The sequence below is a fragment of the Pleurodeles waltl genome, chromosome 10 (genome assembly GCF_031143425.1).
Source record: "Pleurodeles waltl isolate 20211129_DDA chromosome 10, aPleWal1.hap1.20221129, whole genome shotgun sequence".
Lineage (NCBI taxonomy): Eukaryota > Metazoa > Chordata > Amphibia > Caudata > Salamandridae > Pleurodeles > Pleurodeles waltl.
The window spans coordinates 250186337-250206536 of NC_090449.1; the positions used below are offsets into that span (position 1 = coordinate 250186337).

The following is a 20200-nucleotide window of genomic DNA, read 5'->3' on the forward strand; positions in this document are numbered from 1 at the left end:
AGCATGTGTCCCAACAATATATGGTCTCTATCAAGAGTCTCTCCTCTACGTGGACAAGAGACTTCAATCCCTGAAGCAACTCTTGTCTTGATTTCTCTACGGGCCATGGGTTCAACGGCCATAGGAAAGTTAAATGCCCATTCATGTTCAGTCCTTGACTTCTCCACCAAAGAATATGTCTAGGTTTGCAAAGCAAGCTCAATAGTTATTCTCAGTCATAAGGCCTATCTGATAAATTTACAAGCTAGGGTAGATAAGTAAATATTCTTACCTCTGAATGCACTCTTTCACCACTTCATACTGCCCAATGGAAGCTGCTGTATGGAGGTCCAGGGGAAGATCCAGCTCTTCTTGGCCAATCAGAGGGCTTACCCCATACCACATGGATAAACTGCAGTTCAGCAGCTCAGATTCGCTGGACTCATCACTCAGCTCAGACATTGTTCTCTAGGTTTCAAGAAGTGCAAAAAAGTTTGTTATTAACCATAGCACTCCTCTTTTAAAAATATAATCACAGAGATACATGAAATTCCCTGAGATGTACTCAAAATGTAGTTTTCAAGTTGTAGCTTTATTTCTGAAAGGCAACCAATGTTTTTAAGTTAGGTCAACCTCCAAAATGGATTCTACTATATACATTGGGAGCTTTTTTTGATTGGTAATATGTAGACAATAACTATTTGTTCAAATGAAAACCTCAAGAGAAGTCTGTTTCAAGAGTGTGGGATCTGCCTACCAAGAAAGCAATACATTTTGGGGAAAATGAGCATTACAATTTAACAAAAGCAACTCATATCATTCATTAGTTGTAAAATCAGGCTCGCTCAGTCAGGTGATAGAAAAACGTATTGCAGACAATCAAGGGACACAAGATTATGGCAATGCTCAGCTTGGCTGCTTGCATTTATTGTTCTGTGCGTTTTATAGCACACACTTGATTGAGCAACCACATGTTCGATACTCCTATCTAGAAGAAAAAATAATACAGTGTCTCATCAACTATTCTCACCTTACCCATGTGTTAGAAGTTTGCTCCTCACTACTGATGGTCATTAAATGCACTCAACCAACAGCCTATCTACTACAACATATAACATGCACAAGAGCATTCCTTCTGTGTAGATGGCAGCCATAGGAATTCAGTCAGCATTTAGGAATTCAATTACAATTACAAAATACAATTTAGCATGAGGAGTCAGAATTTGCCCTAAGACAGATTTTATATCACCTTCCAATCAAGAGTTAAGAAAGAACCTGGAACTGCGTTTGTTTTTCAACTAGACAATTTTAAATTTCACTGCCTGCTGTTTGGTATATGTAAACGTAATCAAAAAGTACAAATGCCACTTGGCCTTTCCCAAGATGGTACATAAAAGTTGATGATGCTGAGTGCATAAGGAATTACCCAAATAGTTATATACGTAAATTACTGTAAACACTGTGCTTTAATCTTTATGCTTATTCCACTTGTCATGAAGAGGGGTGAAAGCTTCACCAGGAGTCTCTTGGCTGTCAGCAGTGTTCACAAAGAAAGTGATTTATTTTCTAAGTGGGTTTGAAATAAGAATGGCAGTTGGGAGTGCTCGAGTCGAGAAAAGAGCACAGACCTAAGCAGCCTTCCCTAAGTGGTGTTACATTTTTATAATAAAAAGGCCTCTGTTCATTTTTTCCTGCTACAAAGCGAGCTTCCACAAAAGGAAATACATAATTCTGGGATAAAAGAAGGTATTTTCGGATATGAAAATTGTTGAGTGACTGGCCAACTGCTTTCACCAGCTACATGGGTTTTCATCTTTCAAACACCAAGCAAGCGGGACAGTTTCACAGAACCACTTTGGAACTTAAAAAAACATGTAGTTACCTATACATAATGTCTGAGGTTGTCAAACCAGGCAATGAGTCACCATTCAATGGGAAAGAAGTGAGAGCACTCTGCTATGGCCAAAAGCCTGTAGCACAATGGAACACTTCATGGCAAACTTAAAGAAGCATTGGCAAAGTAAATAGGTCTCACCTATGAGAGATGTATTGGCTTTGTTATTTTTTGTTATGTTGCATATTGTGGTATGACATGCCTTGCCATTGAATTGTGTGACTTGTCACTGTATACTATGGTATGTCTGTCATTGTATAGTGTAGTATTTGTTGTAATTAAAGATGGATTCTTTGTAGATTATATTATGTAGGTTTATTCAGCTTAGTTACAGGTAACGCCCAACCAGAAGCAGCATCCTTGCTGCTCAGCACACTCTCACCAACTAACCATTCACACCAATCAGGCACTCATCAACATTCCGTGACCTCACAAACACACACTGGATGAGCAGCAGAGAACTGGTAACAAAGGTGAGAATGCATAGCTTCAGTCAAGTCACAACACATCTCCTCTCCTTACAGAAAACAAATGATGGAAATAACATCATCCTTTTAACATAAGGACCAATAGATAGTAGTACAAATTCAAACTAAACAAATCAGTAAATGAAATGGACTAAAGATGGAAATAAATGACAGTCTTAAAATATCAGATACAGTAATAATCACATAATGCAATTTAATTACATTCACCCCCTGCACACACTATAACAAGGAGACGCAACACACTCATCAACACAACAATGTAACACTAAGGTACACAACCCTGCAACGCAACACAAGGGTACTCAACCCTGTAATTGGACATTTGGGTACTCACCCCTGCAAAGCAACACTAGGGTACACGACCCTCCAACGCACATTAGGGTACTCAACCCTGCAACACAACACAAAGGTGCACAATCCTGCAACACAACAACAGGGTGCGTAACCCTGCAACACTATGGTACACGGCCCTGTGGAGTCCCAATTTTTCCTTTATGATGTAGAATCCATCTTGTTTTGTTTAGTCCTGTGATACTCAATGGTAGAACTGCCGGTTGTTCAAGCACATGACCTTGATGAACCATTGCTTTTCCCATTTTATGCTTGAAATGCAATTTGTTGCAAGGCTTGCTCAAGAGAAAGTAGTTGTGATGCACCATAGCATGCTAGCTCAGCATTAATGTTCTACTATTGAATTAAGACATCCGAAAACATATTTCTTAATCTCAAAATGTCCCTGACTTATATTATGGGGAACACGTGATTATTGTTGTGTATTTGCTTATGATGCAGTATAACTCTGTAATTTGACTGGATATTATATCAAAGTTATTAAACCTTGCCTTGTGATTTGTAGGAATAAAGGATTGTGTTTTAGTTCTGCAATTTGGACATATGGCTTTAGAGTCAACTGTCCCCATGTCCCGTTAATAAATTCTCCTTTATTTCACTATAGCTGGATGGTTTCTGACTTTGACTGATTGAGATTTTAGAAGGACACTTCTACAGGTGGTGGAGAATACTTCTCAAGTTGTGACATCTGTTTATATCAATGTGTTGAGCTGTGTTTCACAATGTTCCCTGACTTTCTAGTTAGCTTCTTTGACTGTGCCTCACCACTAGCCCTAGTTTACATCACTGTCCTTATGTGGGTTGACTTCATCATCACACTGCTAATATTCCAATTCCCATTCAATTTACTTAACCTTTGAGGTTCACATTTTAACTACTCATTTCTTGGTAGTAAGACTCTGGGATTCCAGTGCAAAGGTTAGGACACACTGGCATAGCGCAGGATCAATCTCCCGCTTATTGTGTTACATTTCTAGGAATGTGAAAAGTCCATGCAGTGTTCACCATTACCTGCTTATTCTGTGCATCACTGGCTGTGCATTCAGTCAGATTAATTTGTACTCAGCTGCACTTCTACAGCCCTAAGATGCAAAATTAGGGTACACAATCCTGCAACGCAACCTTAGGGTGCACAATCATGCAATGAAACATTAGGGTACATAACCCTGCAACACACCACTAGGGTACTTGACTCTGTAACTCAACATTAATTCAAATTAAAGCATTCACACAAATATTGTGCAGTCTAACAAATTACACATGCATCAAATCCACTTAGGCAGCAAATTCAGCATGGCATAGATGGCCATACTCTCAGACAGTAAAATCAGCATAGTTAAACTTACACTACCGTACTGAAGATTCTAAAAATATACACATGCGGCTGATCGAAACTTGCATTAAACAAAATACACTTAGGGAGAAAATTAAAACACAGCAGCAAATTGAGAACAGCCCACAGAGATAAACTGGCATGACATTATAAACACTTTATAGATAGCACAGCATTATGTCCAGAAGTAACACTTAATGTCCCTGGTAAATGACCTCTCACTCCAAACCTCTCTCCACTCTTTAACAATTGGATGCTCATAGTATCTCAGGAACACTTAGAACTTTTCTAATTAATGCATCACCTTTCCTGTGGAAAATCTGCACACAAGTTTATACTCTATGATCGGGTAGCTTACACTGGACAGTCAGCTGTATATTAGTGAGTATGTTGAAAACAAACCTCAATTTTTTAAGTAAGAAATTCTTCACTGTTAAGTTTGCTGCTAATTGATAACAGACGCCAAAGTCCCATGGGTGTGCCCATCACCGCGTACTCCTTTCTCATGGAACAGTGACTAGACAGTAGCTGCTGCTGAAAACCTTGATGAACTGATGACAGGATCTTCACTATAGTTTTAAAAGTACACCTTATAGGCGATAGTAGCATATTGAAAACATCCCAATTCAGGAAGACAGCAGCATTTTTCAAGGTAAATTGAGCTCGTCTTGCAAGTGTGGTGTGCGTCGCTTAATGCTGGTTTCGATAGGAGATTGCTCTAAGATGCCGTAGGACTTCTACCACATGCTCCATAGTGCGAGCATGCCTTAAGGAGAAGCTGGCCATCAAATGCAGCAGTTGTTACATGCAGCTTGAGCCGCAATGACTGTTAGGCAAGTCCTCCTTAATTCAATAGGGCACAGCTTAGTTATACATGCCAGTTAAGTGTATTTCTTGAAAAATAACCTTTGCACAACAGCATGAGTTCTCACTGTAATAGGGTTAAGTCCTCCCAAAACATAAAAGCGCTGTGATGGTTTATCAAATGCTGACTCCATGCTGATTCAGTGCTTGTTCATACTCAAAGCTTATGCAAATAAAGCAGCACTTTAATTCCTCGAGTGGCTGATGCCAGTTAACTTCACATCTGAAAGGCTGCATTCTTCATTAATCTGCACAGCTGGTTCACACCCCACTGGCATGTCTTGCCAAAGTGATGAAATGTGCTATATGCCAAATCCAACCATGTTGGCACCAAAGTCACAATAAATCACTGTACACTTAAAATTAAGCCAATAGCCCAAGATTTCTGTTAATTGCAGGCTGTCTAATGATGGGGCTTCCAGGGAGTGTTTCTTCACTTCAGGCTTAAATGTTATTTTCTCTTAATCTTCCTTTTAGTTTCTTCTGTGGGTTCATTTCCTCTTCAATTTCCTCCCATGCATAGATTCTTTCTCTTGTCGTCCCCAGTGTTGTAATTAAAGATGTATCCTTCGTATATTGTATGGCGTAGATTTACTCAGCTTAGTTATAGGCTTCAGGTTACGCCCCACCAGGGGTAGCATCCTTTCTGCTCAGCCCACTCTCACCAACTGACCATTCACACAAACCAGGCACTCAACATTCTGTGACCTCACACACACAGTGGTTGAGCATCAGGGAAATGGTAACTAAGGAGAACTGCATAGCAACAATTTAAGCCACAACAGTATTCCTGTCATTTTATAGTATGCCACTCTACGGTATGGACTTTCATTGTATGGTACAGCATTGAATAGTGTAGTATTGTATGTTATGGCTCCTCAGTGTCTAGTATTGTAAGGTGTGGTATGGCTTGTCGTATTGTAATAGTATGGTGGGTAAAGCCTGTTATTATGTATTTTGACATGGTGTGGTTTGTTACTGTATATGATAGTATGTTTTGATAATACAGAACAATATGGTTTAGAATGTAATCGTATTGCATGTCTTGTTATTATTGTATAGTTATGACTATATAGATGGGAGATGGGAAAATGCAACATCAATAATGGGCTTGTTTTGAGTCGATGGTTCAAGAACACCTCGAGGTTCACTGAGCCAGGCTTCTCACTCGAAGTTTCAGTTAGACCTACATGAATATTGATGAAGCGCGCATACCTAACACTGAAATAATGCTCGAGTTCGTCGCTCAGCAAGACAATGACGCTACTCTAAATCTGACAAATTAATGTATTGTTCGCTATATACTCTCTGTGCTCCACACCCATCTCTTCGACACCATGGTGCCACAATTTGTACTACTTTTTCTGATCCGTTTCCTTCCGTGATCAGCCCAGTGTTTGTAAACGAAGCCACCACAGATGCTTCTCAACATCCTTAGAAGGGACGAAGAGACCTAGCAATCACTTTACAAACTCAGGGTACAACCACCAGACGAACTGTACTCACCTCCAAAAGATGAAGCCAGAAAGGTACTCCGCGAAATGACCGCTCCTCCTACAAGTGAAAACTAGAGCAAAAACTCGGAAAGAACCGGAAATAACTTGTTCCCAGAAAAGAAACAGCGACGAAGGGCACGTCACTCACGAGTGTCCTATGAGACAACGGGTACGAATAATTACCTACATCAAACATGGACCCCAAAAGGACAACGATTAACTAAATTCGTCGTCTAGTGTTTCACTTATACTGAACCAGTCATCAGCCAATGAAGAGTTCGACTTCAAAGAAGGGTGGGGGCGTGTAAAATATTCAGATAGGAGTTTCCACGCAAGGTGACGATTCAGGTCCTTTAAGATCATATAAATACCATACCGTTCTTTTTTAAATAATATCGACACAAACTCATAGAAAAAATTGTAGTACCGAAAAAATAGTTAATGTACCTGCAACATATAAAACTGTTGCCTTTTTAATGCTGCTGGGGTTGAAGAGATCAGAGCCTGGTATACAGCTGCACAGACGCGGATAAGGGGCGGTGAAGGGCAAAAGTTCCGCCTCCTCAGGTGCCGTCTGAAGAGACCTGCTGCAGGAACCTTGCAGGTAAGTGATGATGCCGGTGTTTTTGACAGACTGTGGAGGGTGCTGGGCACACACCGACGAACTTATCTGTAGTCCGACACAACATATAAACGTCTGAAAACCTTGTTCCACACAGTGGCCGTTTTTGGGGGCGGAGCCAGGCCTATATGCGTCCAATCACCATAGCAACAGCATCATAGAGGCGTCTTCCGGCGCCACATGGGTTTAGAATCGTGTGTATGTTTCATCCCAGATGGGAACAGCTAGCAAGCAATCGTAGGGAAGTTAAACGTTTCCAGTTGCGTACAAGCCTCGATGAAATCACCGGTTTACTCATTTGTATTGTGAAATTATTTTCAAACTCCTTTAAGATAGAGAACGGGCGTCACGGGAGTGTTGTATCTGAAAGTTGTATATTATGTATAGTCGCTTGTTACCCTGATTGATTTGTTTTAAATGCAGGTGCCATGAATTCTGTAGAGAGCCACCCGGGCTCTCCTTTTCTTTGCATCAGGTTCCGCCCGTCCGGACGGAACCAAGCTTACGTAATAAAGGTGGGGCTGTGCTGACGCAGTTCCACTTGAGACCACAGTCCTGAGTGCATGTGTTTTATTTTGTCCTCCATATTCAGCGTGGCCCTGAGATTCTACAATGGCGACGAGCGGGTTCCCGAGACTCCCGCGTCACGGATGAGCTGCCCTGGACATCGGAGAGAAAATAGGAATGTGACAGGCACAGCGCCCCCGCGCCATGCACAGAAGAACGCATGGCCCGGACGGCGCTCGGCCGTATGCGGAGGAGGCGCGGCCCCTGCTTTGAGAAGGTACGCCCCCCTCCCTCTCGGGTGAAGTCCCCGGCCAAGTCCAGTGCCCCTGTGAATCCTTGCCGCGGCCCGGGCGCCCAAGAAAAGAAATAAAAGTTGCCTCACCTCCGGCGCTCATCGAAACACGGTGTCTTCGCCAGGAGGCCCTGCAGCACCACGCGGGGCTGTGCGTATTCAATACACACACGTGCAAGCCCCAGTACGAGGCAACGCGACGCTCAGGCTGCATTCCCCAGGGAGGGGAACGCAGCACAGGAGCCAGAGGGGCAGGAGCCCAGAGAGAGAGGAAAAAAAAAAAACCGGGAAGAGCAGGAAAAGCCCTGAAACCCCCTGGAAAAGGGGGTGGGAAAAAAAAGAGAGAAGAATGAGTGAGGAAAAAAAAAAAAGAATAAAGACTGTATAACAAAGAGGCAAAAAAAAGAAAAAAAGGAGAGGATTTTTTTCTATTCTCCTCTCTTGATGTTATTACCTGCAATTAAGAGTGGCCCTGGAAGAAAAGAAAGGAGGGAAGTATATTAAAAAAATCACAGATATCACAGATACCACGAACTTTAAAGAGACTATAAGAAAGGAACATACAATACAACAACAAAGCGCCCGCAGACCGTGAGACATCATGAGCGCCCCACCGTAAGAAACCCCCCAGCTGCCTGTGCAAGCGGGCACCCGTGCTCAAAATGGTGCCTATGGTTAAACCGATTAGAAAACTACTTCTGCGCCACAAGAGAGACAGACTGGGCCGTGCGCAGATCTCTCATGCTGCTCATGGGGGGTGATGAACTGTTTGATGCACTCCCAAACACAGGTGACAAGTCGGATTTCAAAGCGGCAATGGAAGCCCTGAACAAGCATTTTGATCCACAGCTGCACTCAGATTTTGAACGCTTCAAGCTCCAGCAGGCTCAGCAGACGGATGTTGAGTCAATGGACATGTTCTATGCGCGACTAAGGAAACTGGCAAGCTCATGTGCAGGCCTCAAACAACAAGAGGAGATCAGAGCACAGATTATTCAAGGATGCCGATCGAACGCACTAAGGAAGCTCATTCTACGCCAGCAGGGCATGCCCCTCGACGACATTTTGGTTTTGTCACGTTCGCACAAACTATCCGCGGTGCGGGCGGATGCCATGGCGGCAGTAAGAGGACAATCTCTGGCCGCTGCGTCAACCACACGTCCAGTCCAGGTGAAAGAAGAGCAGATAGACGCCATCCAGACTCGCCAACCGCCGGGACAAAAAACAAACTTTGTCAGACAGGGTGTACGCACCTGCAGGAGCTGTGGTACGAACACAAACCACCAATGGTGTGCCCGGCAAAAGGGAAAACGTGTGATAAGTGTGGCAAAGACAATCATTTTGCGAAACTGTGCAGATCAGGAAGAGGCTTGCAAGGAAACCAGAAAGGAAGAGACACCAAGGTTAGAATCATAACCAAAGAGACTGATGAATCTGTTGAAACCGCGGATCAGAGAACTCCAGTCTTCGAGGAAGATGAGGATGAAGACATCTTTGTGATCTCGTTCACCGGTGGGAGACAGCAGAAAAAGCGACCACCTCCTATGAGCAACATCCAGATCAATGGCAAGTCGGCGACGGTGCTCATAGATACAGGAGCATCAGTGAATGTGATGGATGAGACTCTATTCAAGCAACTGACCCCAATACCGTCGCTGGCCCCAACTACCACTAAGATATACAACTATGGGGGCAAGAGCTGCTTCCGCTAAAGGGCACGGTGGAGGTGGCAGTGTCCAGCAGGCAGGTGTCAACACAGGCAAAGTTCTATGTGGTGACTGGAGACCGAGGCACTCTGTTGGGGTACCACACTGCGTAAGAGCTAGAACTAGTATTCTTTGCGCGACAAGTATATGACTCCCACGCTGAACACCTAATTAATGAATTTCCGCAGCTCTTTGAAGGGTTGGGGCGACTCAGGAAAATGTGTCAAGCTACACATAGATCACCGAGTTACGCCCGTTGCCCTTATACACCGACACGTTCCGTTCCATTTGCGACCAGCAGTGGAGAAGGATACCAGCTACTTGAAGAACTAGGGGTGATTGAGAAGGTCGAAGGGCCTACACTATGGGTGTCGCCGTTGGTGATAGCGCCAAAGCCCAAGCAACCTGGCGCCATCCGTCTGTGTCGACATGCGCCTTCCCAACAAGGCCATTAAAAGGGAGAGGCACGTAACACCTACGATGGATGACATCATAGCGGATCTGAATGGGGCACAGTGGTTCTCGAAATTGGACCTCAATGCCGGGTGTCATCAGCTGGAGCTGGAATCCGACAGTAGGAACATCACCACCTTTTCAACACACGTGGGGCTTCGACGATACAAGAGACTGAGCTTTGGGGTATCTTCGGCTGCCGAAGTATTTCAGAACATGATTAGGGAGACGCTGTCAGGACTGCAAGGGGTGATCAATTCGAGTGATGACATCCTCATTTATTCTAAAACCAGAGAAGAACATCACCGACATCTTAGGGATATGCTGCAGAGGTTGTCGGAGGCAGGGTTAACACTCCACAAGAAGAAATGCGCGTTCTATCAGACGTCGGTGGAGTTTTTTGGCTATGTCTTCTCAAAAGATGGTCTACAGGTGGACCCTCGTAAAGCTGATGCCATCCGTCAAGCACCTATTCCGAAAAACCCCACAGAAGTAAGAAGCTTCCTGGGCATGGCAACCTATTGTGGAAGATTCATTCCGCAGCTTGCGACCATGGCTGAGCCTCTCAGGCAGCTCACCAAAGCTGGTCATTGGTGGGAGTGGAGCTCAATGGCGAACAGGGCGTTTGCTGACATCAAGATGGCGCTACTAGACAAGTCAATAATGGCTTATTTTAACCCTCACAGACATACTGAGGTGGTGGTGGATGCAAGTCCAGTAGGTCTGGGCGCTGTTCTTCTCCAGGAGCAGAACCAGCAGGAGTGGGTTCCGGTTGCGTATGCCAGAAGAGCATTGTCTTCGGTTGAAACACGATATGCCCAGATAGAACGAGAAGCTTTGGCGATTCGGTGGGCGTACAAGCATTTTCACCTGTATTTGTATGGCCAAGAATTCCAGGTGGTGACCGATCATAAGCCTCTAGTCGCACTGTTTGCCGGGTGTCCTCGGTTGGCACTCCCGAGAATAGAGCGGTGGACTGTTCTGTTGCAACCTTACCGGTTTACTGCCATCTATCGACCGGGAGCGAACAACCCTGCAGACTATTTATCTCGCCACACATCCCCAATCACGACTGATAACTCTCAAGAGAACGACGAGGAGAGCACGGAGGTGTTCGTCAACATGGTGGTACAGTCGGCCTGTCCCAATGTCCTAGGGGTAAGAGACATTGTTGATGCCACCAAGGTGGACACGGTACTCAATCAGGTCAAAGAAGCGATGGGTCATCAGAAGTGGAAGCTTTTCTTGGAAAAGACTAAAGTGGCCAATCAGGAATGCAAATTAGCAATACAGGGAATGTGGAGGGTTCGAGATGAGTTGTTCACAGATAGTCAAGGACTGGTTCTTCGAGGAAGGAGAATTGTACTGCCTCAGAGCTTGTGGGCCAGAGTAGTAGAACTAGCACATCAGGGCACTGCAACAACCAAGGCAAGATTTCGGGCCAAAGTGTGGTTCCCTGGCATGGATAGTCAGGTGGACGAATTGGTGGGAAAATGCCATTCATGCGTCATCACATCAGGGGAGCCTACCTGCTGTCCAGTAGTCACTGAACCAGCTAGCACGAAACCCTGGACCAAAGTGAGTATGGATTTTAGGAGTTTCCCGGATGGGCGGATGACTGTCGTCCTCATTGACTCTTGCACCAAGCTCCCTGTTGTAGACGTTGTGTCGTCTACGGCGTTCGTGAATGTGAGGCCAGTGCTTCAAAAGGCTTTTGCCATGTTTGAGCTCCCTGAAGAAGTCAGAACAGACAATGGCCCACCGTTCAATGGACAGGAATTTCGGTCTTACCTGGAAGGGTTAGCCATACATCATCGCAAGGTCATGCCCTACTGGCCGCAGGCTAATGGGGATGTCGAGAGGTTTATGCAAACTTTGAACCGAGCCCTCAGAATAGGTGTTGAACAAAGAGCAGACAGTGAGCAATGTCTACAACACTTTTTGAGTGCTTATCGCCAGACACCTCACTGTACTACAGGGTGTGCCCCGGCTGCACTTATGTTTAAAGTTCCGCCTCAGGATTACATCCCGTCTGGTCCTCAGTGGACACCCCCAGAACTGGATGTCGAAGCCACTCAACAACGCAGAGAACGCACGAATCGGAAAGCTGCTGAGCGACAGCGAGGTCGGTATCGGGTCTTTCAGGAAGGAGATATGGTGGTAGTGAAGAACCGCCGGCCAGGCGGAAAGTTCCAAACTCCATTTGAGCCTGAACCCTGGCAGGTCGTCAGTGTGCGGGGTACCATGATAACAGCTGCACGAGGCAGGCAGAGAGTGACCAGGAACGTATCACACTTCAGGAGAGCAGGGGGTTCGGTCACATCCGAGGAGGAAGGAGAGATCGATGACTCGATGGTTGAGCCCCCGGCTGCGGAGGTACAGACCGAGGATGCTCAGGTAACGGCGCCCAGTGCACAATACCCTCCGGGTGAAAATGCCGACCGGGGAGAGTCAATTCCCAGGGGTGGACGTTATCGTCTATGCCCCAACCCGGTGCCGAACAGCCAGCTCAGAGACTATGTCTGTACCCTGGATCCCTAGGAAGCAAATGTTCGATCATCGCTGCCTGATCACCAGAGGGCCGTTGCCCCCGAGACTTTGTATCCCTTTGTTCTGTTCTGTTATTATTGCGTTTCCGTCTCTCTTTGCGTTTTAGTTTTCCTGTATATTTCTCTTCTGTGTGAAGTAAAAACATGGGAGGGATATAGAGAGCCACCCAGGCTCTCCTTTTCTTTGCATCAGGTTCCGCGCGTCCGGACGGAATGCAGAACCAAGCTTACGTAATAAAGTTGGGGCTGCACTGACGCAGTTCCCCTTGAGACCGCAGTCCTGAGTGCATGTTTTATTTTGTCCTCCATATTCAGCGTGGCCCAGAGATTCTACAAATTCTATGTCTTCCATCATTTGTATATGTCATCTTCTGAGCGCCGTTCTAAGTTCTGTTTTCCTGCGTGCTAATATTGAGTATTATCTTTCTCGTTACAACGCTGTGCACGAGAACGCTATGTAAGCTGCGTTAGTGTTTAGGTTGTATTCTATGTTCTGGACTCGAATGGTATCTGCGGTGTCAGGGGCAACATTGAGTCGGTTGCTATGTTCGGGAATACACTGAATCGATTGCTCGACTCCCCTCACAGATGCTGGATGTTCCTGGTCGTGGATGTGAATATACAAATAAACTACAAAGATCACTTTTGTGTCTCCGGAGTTTTCCATCACATCTTGATGACGAGCGGAGTTTACCCATGTCACACACCTACCAACCAATATTTTTTTGCCTTTTCCTGAAGAATCCTCAACCACATTGTCCCTGGGCCGTGAGTAATTACTAGCAGAGTATTCATCATTTGTGCGCTGAGTGGCTTTTGGTGTCACTGAGCGAAGTATAAGCCCTAGACTTTCACCTCTCTGCTACGGACTTTGGGGCAACGCATGCACCTCACACTGACTTCTACTCTGAGCGCAGTGTGTCACACTTTGCGACTTACATCATCATGCAAGTGACACTTTATCAGACATCTTTGGATACTTTTTCAGGGCTTGTAACTCATACAAAGGGATCCTCACCACCATGCGCACCAGTGTCTTCATGTAATTTACGCATCTGATACAGACTTCTAGCTACAGATTCCTTACCTTTGAATTCCCTGGCGTCGGCTTCGAATCCAGAATCTTTTTGCTGAGCAATACCCTGTGCGTGCCGTCAGATGGTGTAGTTCGGATCCGCATGTGTCGTCTGGCTCCGCGTTGTTTCGTCAGCATCGTTGGAGCTGTCTGTGACATAACGGTCCCTGTAAAGGTGCCTCCCAGGCGCGCGTACGTCAGTTCTTTTCCTTCCACCCTGGTTAAGCGCAGGTCCGGGACCGAGTTACCCTTTGCCTTTTTTGGCAAGCCTTTTTAGACAGTTTTGTGGAAGATTTTTTCATGTCTGTGCAAGGAAATGTCATCCAGGAAGACGGGGTTTAAGCCGTGTGGTGCCTGCCAACGCACCACATCGGTGATGGACTCCCACCAGGTATGGCTCTGGTGACTCAACAGGGACCACGACTCGAAGTCTTGCTCCGACTGCCGGGCCGTGGCCCGAAGGCTTTGAGAGAGTGGTCTCTAAAGCTCAGGGTAGCCCAGCAGTAGACTTCGGTTGACGCAACTCCTCGGAGGTCACAGTCCTGCACAAGGAGTAAGTCGCAGGACCGCTCCAGGAGCCCCAAGTCCTCCTCTACCCGCTCGAGGTCCTCGGGCACTCGGGGGAAGATGCACAAGAAGCAGTTCAAACTGACTTCAACTTCCCCACGCCCGTCAGCTGATGAGGCATCACGGGAACATCGACGTTCCGAGTACGATTCCGCGGAGCAGATGCCACGGCTGACTTCGCATCTTCTCCCTTATCCAGGAGCCAGAGCGACCCCCACTCAAATTAAAGACTTATATGAAGCCATGTGCCTCGTTTTGGAGCGGGCTGCCCCCGAGGGTGGTTCCTCGTACCCCGGGGAGACAGCAGGGGCCCCATCGGGTTCGACTGTGGCTTCGGCCTCAGTGCTGTTGGGGATCCCAGGATCCGGTCCGGCGCCGGTTTCACACAGTCTGCCTCCTCCGGCGCTGGGCCCAACGTCGACGCTCCCCCCACCACTGGCACCTACTGGTGATGGGAGCCCCATCCTCATTCCAAATGATCCAGCACTGGAACGATGTAATACGCTGATTCAGACTTAAACGGATCTGACTCAGCCCAGATCAGTGCCTGAGGCTTATTTTGATCAGCCAGGCACAGGTGAGGAATGGGAGGAGTCTGAGGACCCTTTAGAATATGGATTAGAGGAGCAAGACTGGTATGAGGAACTAGGGGAAGCCAACAGACTGGATACTTCTCTAGATACTGGTATGCTCTCACCTTCTTCTGTGGCTACAGAGGAGGAAGCATCATATGCCATGGTGTTGCGTAGAGCAGCTGGGGTCTTGGACCTGGAGTAGCTTACGGTGCCGGTCAGGACTAACACCCTGACAGAGGTGCTTCAGCCGGGGGCTGCTACATCAGAACCGGCGTTACCCTTTAATGAAACCCTTACTGATGTCCTGCTGGGAACGTGGTCCAAACCCAGCACAGGGGCTCCTGTAAATAGGACAATTGGCTGCTGCCATCGACCAGCTCCTATAGACCCTAGTTTCCTCACCCAACACCTCACCCCGGAGAGCTTGGTGGTCCAGGCCTCCACTTCCCGTGGTGCCTTCCGTTCCGCTCCCTCATATAGGGAATCCAAGAGGCTGGACCAACTTGGGAAGAAGATGTTTTCTTCCTCCAGCATGGCATTGAGGTCAGTAAACACCTCATGCCTATTGGGCCATTTTTCCAATACTTTATGGGAGACAGTAGCACAGGTGCTGCCCCAGGTCCCGGAGGGCGTACGGGACACTCTCATCCAAGCTGTCAGGGATGAGAGAGATGCAGCCAAGTTTACAATTCGGTGTGGCTTGGACACGACCGACTCTCTGGGCAGGGAGATTTCCTCGTAAGTGGCCCTTCGATGCCATGCCTGGCTTCGTACTACTGGCTTTGCAGGGGATGTCCAGGTAAATCTGATGGACAGGCCCTTTGATGGTTCTCGCATTTTTGGAGAGAAGGCAGACTTGGCGCTTGAGTGGTTCAAGGCCTCTCAAGCCACGGCCAGATCCTTCGGCCTCTCGCCAGCAGTCTGCCTATCCCCCCCTTTCGAGGTTTCGGGAGGGGCGGGGTACCACGCCAACCACAGGTCAGCCACCGTCCTCCAGCTTCACAACATCCAGTGCGAGGACGAGAATGTGGTGCCATTAGTCCCAGAGGGTCTAGCCAGAGGTCGGCCACCACCCAGCCCCCCTCTTCCACAACGCCCAAGCCCTCCTAGTATGGTTCTGCAAGACCATGTTCGACCAGTTGGAGGGAGGATTCGATTTCATCTCCCTCACTGGCGGTCCAAAACATCGGACAAATGGGTTTTGCAGATCGTACAGAAGGGCTATTCCCTTCCTTTCCAGTCTTTCCCTCCCTCTATCCCGCCATTGAAAGAACAGCTGGTGGTGGATCATTTAATCTTGCTCCGCAAGGAAGTTACAGTTCTCTTGGCCAGGGGAGCCATAGAAAGGGTTCCGATGTCAGAAGTAGGCAGTGGTTGTTATTCGCGCTACTTTCTGATTCCAAAAAAGAACATGGGTCTTCGCCCTATCTTGGATTTAAGGGACGTCAATCTCTTCCTCAAAAAGGAGAAATTCAATATGCTCACTCTTGCTTAGGTCTTGTCTGCCCTAGACCAAGAAGGCTGGATGGTAGCACTGGACTTGCAGAATGCGTATCTTCACATCCCCATCCTGCCCAACCACAGGCGTTACTTGCGGTTCAAGGTGGGCCAGAAGCACTTTCAGTTTACTGTGCTCCCCTTCGGTCTCACCAGTGCCCCTCGGGTGTTCACCAAGGTGAAGGCGGTGGTAGCAGCTCATCTGCACGGGTTAGGGATTTCAGTCTACCCCTACCTCAACAACTGGCTGTTGAAGGCTCTTATGCCCCAGGCTCTTGTCACCCACCTGCAGACTACGGCGGACCTCCTGCATTTGCTGGAGTTCACTATAAACATGCCAAAGTCACACCTGACTCCCTCTCATCGGGGCTGTTCTGGACACAGTGCAGTTTCAGGTTAAGATTCTGATGTTTCGGCCTCTATCCTGGATTTTGGTGAGACAGACTCTGAGGCTGTTGGGACTCATGGCTTCCTGCACACTGTTAGTCAAACAGGCCAGATGGCATATGAGGGCTCTGCAGTGGGACCTGAAGTTCTAGTGGGCACATCATCCGGGAAATCTTACCGACACGGTTCAGATCTCGGCGGGAACAGCCTTAGACCTGCAGTGCTGGTTAGTGAACTACAATTGGGTCAGAGACAGACTCCTCTCCCTTCCCCAGCCAGATCTTACAGTAGTGGCAGAGGCATCACTTCTGGGATAGAGCGGCCATCTGGGAGAGGTGAAGATTAAAGGTCTTCGGTCTCCAGGCTCCGTATCAACTTTCTGGAGCTCCAGGCGATCCGACTGGCACTGAAAGCATTTCTTCCTGTAGTAAAAGGGAAGATAATGCAGATGTTAACGGACAACACCACCGCAGTGTGGTACTGCAACAAGCAGGGAGGTGTGGGGTCATGGACCCTTTGTAAAGACGCTCTGCATATCTGGACATGGCTGGAACAGCAGGGCATAACCCTTGAGGTTCAACACCTGGCAGGTTCTCTGAACGCCAGGGCGGACAAACTCAGTCGTCGGTGCCTAGTGGATCACAAATGGTATCTCCACCCGGAGGTGGCGCAAGGACTCTTTCAGCAGTGGGGGGAGCCTTGGTTACAACTGTTTGCCTGCCAGAGAATGCGCAATGTCAGCAGTATTGCGCTTTGGAGTTTCCAAGGCGGCAATTGCTTGGTGGCGCTTTTAGTCGCGAGTGGAATTCAGGCCTTCTATATGCTTTTCCGCCCATACCACTTCTGCCCAGGGTTCTCTAGAAGATCAAGAACAACCGGGCCCAGGTCCACTTAGTGGCTCCGGATTGCGCACGAAGAGTCTGGCATCCCCAGCTTCTCAAAATGAGCATCAGTCCTCTGATCAGGCTGCCCCTTTGGGAGGATCTTCTGTCACAGCAGCAGGGGAGGGTTCTCCACCCGAACCTGTCAACTCTGTGCCTTCATGCGTGGAGATTGAGCGGCGGCAGTTGATGGCTTTTCACCTTCCTCCTGAAGTCTGTAAAGTTATTTAGCAACCAGGCATCCCTCCACTAAAAAGGTATATGCCTGCCGTTGGAAACACTTTGCATATCGTTGTATAGAAAGATCTGTTGATCCTCTTTCTGCTTCTCTTTCTGATATTCTCTTCGTACTTTCGCTTGCCCAGCAGGGTTCTGCCTTAGGGACTCTCAGGGGCTATCTTTCTCCCTTATAGGCATTTCTTCGACTGCCTGATCAGCCTTCTCTGTTTAAATCCACCATTGTACATAGATTCCTCAAAGGGCTTGTACATATGTTTCCCCCTCTGCCCTTTGTTATGCCCCAATGGGACTTAAATCTGGTCCTCACGTTTCTGATGTGTGTCCACTTAGAGCCCTTGCAAAACTGTCCCCTCTGGCTGCTCACCATCAAGACAGATGCCTTAGTGGCAATAACATCTGCCAGGAGGGTGAGTGAGATGCAAGCTGTGTCATCAAAGCCACCGTATCTCACTATCTAACCAGACAAGGTGGTACGCAGAACTCGTGCCTCTTTCCTCCCCAAGGGGGTGACCCCATTTCACCTGGGTCAGAACATCACGCTGCCCACCTTCTTTGCTCCACCGCATTCGTCTAAGGAAGAGGAGCGACTCCACTGACTTCACCCAAAAAGAGCATTGTTGTTATACCTTGACAGCACAAAAGAGTTCCGGGTGGATGACCAACTCTTTATGGAGTACGTTGGAGCAAAGAAGGGTCGGGCAGTGCAGAAGCGAACCATTCCACGCTGGGTCGTTCTCTGCATCATGATCTGCTATGCATTGGCCTAGAAGCAACCTCCTGAGGGCTCATTCTGCAAGGGGCCAAGCTGCTACCACCGTGCTAGCTCTGGGCATTCCAGTCTTGGAGATCTGTCAGGCAGCAACGTAGGCATCTTTGCACACATTTGCGAAGCATTACTGCCTAGACAGGCAGGTACGAAGAGACGGGCACTTTGCCCATTCAGTCCGACAGGACTTCTTAGTGTAAGTAGAAGAATCTGCAGCTCACCGCCAGGAGGATATGGCTTGGGTATCTATTCAAAGGTAAGGAATCTGCAGCTAGAAGTCTTTATCAGATGAACAAGTTACTTTCCTTCGGTAACGCATTATCTGGTAGAGACTCTATCTAGCTGCCGATTCCTTACACCCACCCATGCCTCCCCGCTTTGTGGATATGTCTAGTAGGGTTAAGGTTTATCCCTTCCAGGGGTCTAGTTTTGCACAGATAAAATGTTGATTCCATCCATGACTCTGCGCTACTGGCATGGAGGTGTTGTGGATAAAAGAACTGACATACACTCGCCAGGGTGGCGCCTTTATAGGCAACCATGATGTCACAGATGGCGCCAACGATGTTGGCGAAGGCATGCGGAGCCACACGACACACGCGGATCCGAACAACACCACCTGACGGCGTGCGCAGGGTATTGCTCAGCAAAAAGATTCCGGATTTAAAGCTGACGCCAGGGAATTCAAAGGGTAAGGAATGTGCAGCTAGATGGAGTCTCTACCAGATAATGTGTTACCAAAGTTAAGTAACTTGTTCTTTGGCGGCCATCTTTGATGGGATGCATTAACCCCTTCGCTGCCAGACCTTTTCCCCCTCAAGTGCCAGGCATTTTTGGGCTGTTTTGAGCAGTTTGCGCTTAGGCCCTCATAACTTTTTGTCCACATAAGCTACCCATGCCAAATTTGCGTCCTTTTTTTCCAACATTCTGGGGATTATAGAGGTACCCAGAGTTTGTTACCTCTCATGAAGAAGAGCAAGAAATCAACCAAAACACAGTTAAAATGTCAATTGTTTAAAAAAAAAGGGCTGCAGAAGAAGGCTTGTGTTTTTTTTCCCTGAAAATGGCATCAACAAAGGATTTGCTGTGCTAAAATCACCAGCTTCCCAGCTTTGAGGAACAGGCATACTTGAATCAGAAAACCCAATTTTTCAACACAAATTTGGCATTTTACTGGGGAATACCCCATTTTTACTATTTTTTGTGCTTTCAGCCTCCTTCCAGTTAGTGACAGAAATGGGTGTGAAACCAATGCTGGATCCCAGAAAGCTAAACATTTCTAAAAAGTAAACAAAATTCTGAATTCAGCAAGGGGTAAGTTGTGTAGATCCTACAAGGTTTTCCTACAGAAAAAAAACAGAATAAAAAATATTGAAATTGAGGTGAAAAAAACCCCAGCAATTTTAACTCAACATTTTACTCTGTTAATTTTTCCTGCAATGTCAGATTTTTTAAAGCAATATACCGTTACGTCTGCTGGACTCTTCTGGTTGTGGGGAAATATAGGGCTTATAGGTTCATCAAGAACCCTAGGTACCGAGAGCCAATAAATGAGCTGCACATTGCAATGGGTTTTCATTCTATACCGGGTATACAGAAATGTATTTGCTGAAATATAAAGAGTGAAAAATAGGTATCAAGAAAACCTTTGTATTTCCAAAATGGGCACAAGATAAGG

General features: G+C 47.0%; 2 protein-coding genes across 3 annotated transcripts in view; one reads left to right on the forward strand and one right to left on the reverse strand.

Moving 5' to 3' along the window:
* Nucleotides 1–6578, reverse strand: part of ANKS3 (ankyrin repeat and sterile alpha motif domain containing 3) — a 121521-nt gene extending 114943 nt beyond the window's left edge. For both annotated transcript variants that reach the window (XM_069210335.1, XM_069210336.1), the window contains exons 1-2: nucleotides 6416–6578; nucleotides 272–447 (exon numbers count right to left, since the gene is read on the reverse strand). In XM_069210335.1, the coding sequence (XP_069066436.1) occupies nucleotides 272–441 (170 nt within the window). In that variant the 5' untranslated portion in view covers nucleotides 442–447; nucleotides 6416–6578. The remainder of the gene's footprint in view (nucleotides 1–271; nucleotides 448–6415) is intronic.
* A 366-nt stretch (nucleotides 6579–6944) lies between these two features.
* DNAAF8 (dynein axonemal assembly factor 8) overlaps nucleotides 6945–20200 on the forward strand; it is an 882921-nt gene continuing 869665 nt past the window's right edge. The window contains exon 1 of the mRNA XM_069210337.1: nucleotides 6945–7009. The gene's annotated coding sequence lies outside the window, so the exon portion shown is untranslated. The remainder of the gene's footprint in view (nucleotides 7010–20200) is intronic.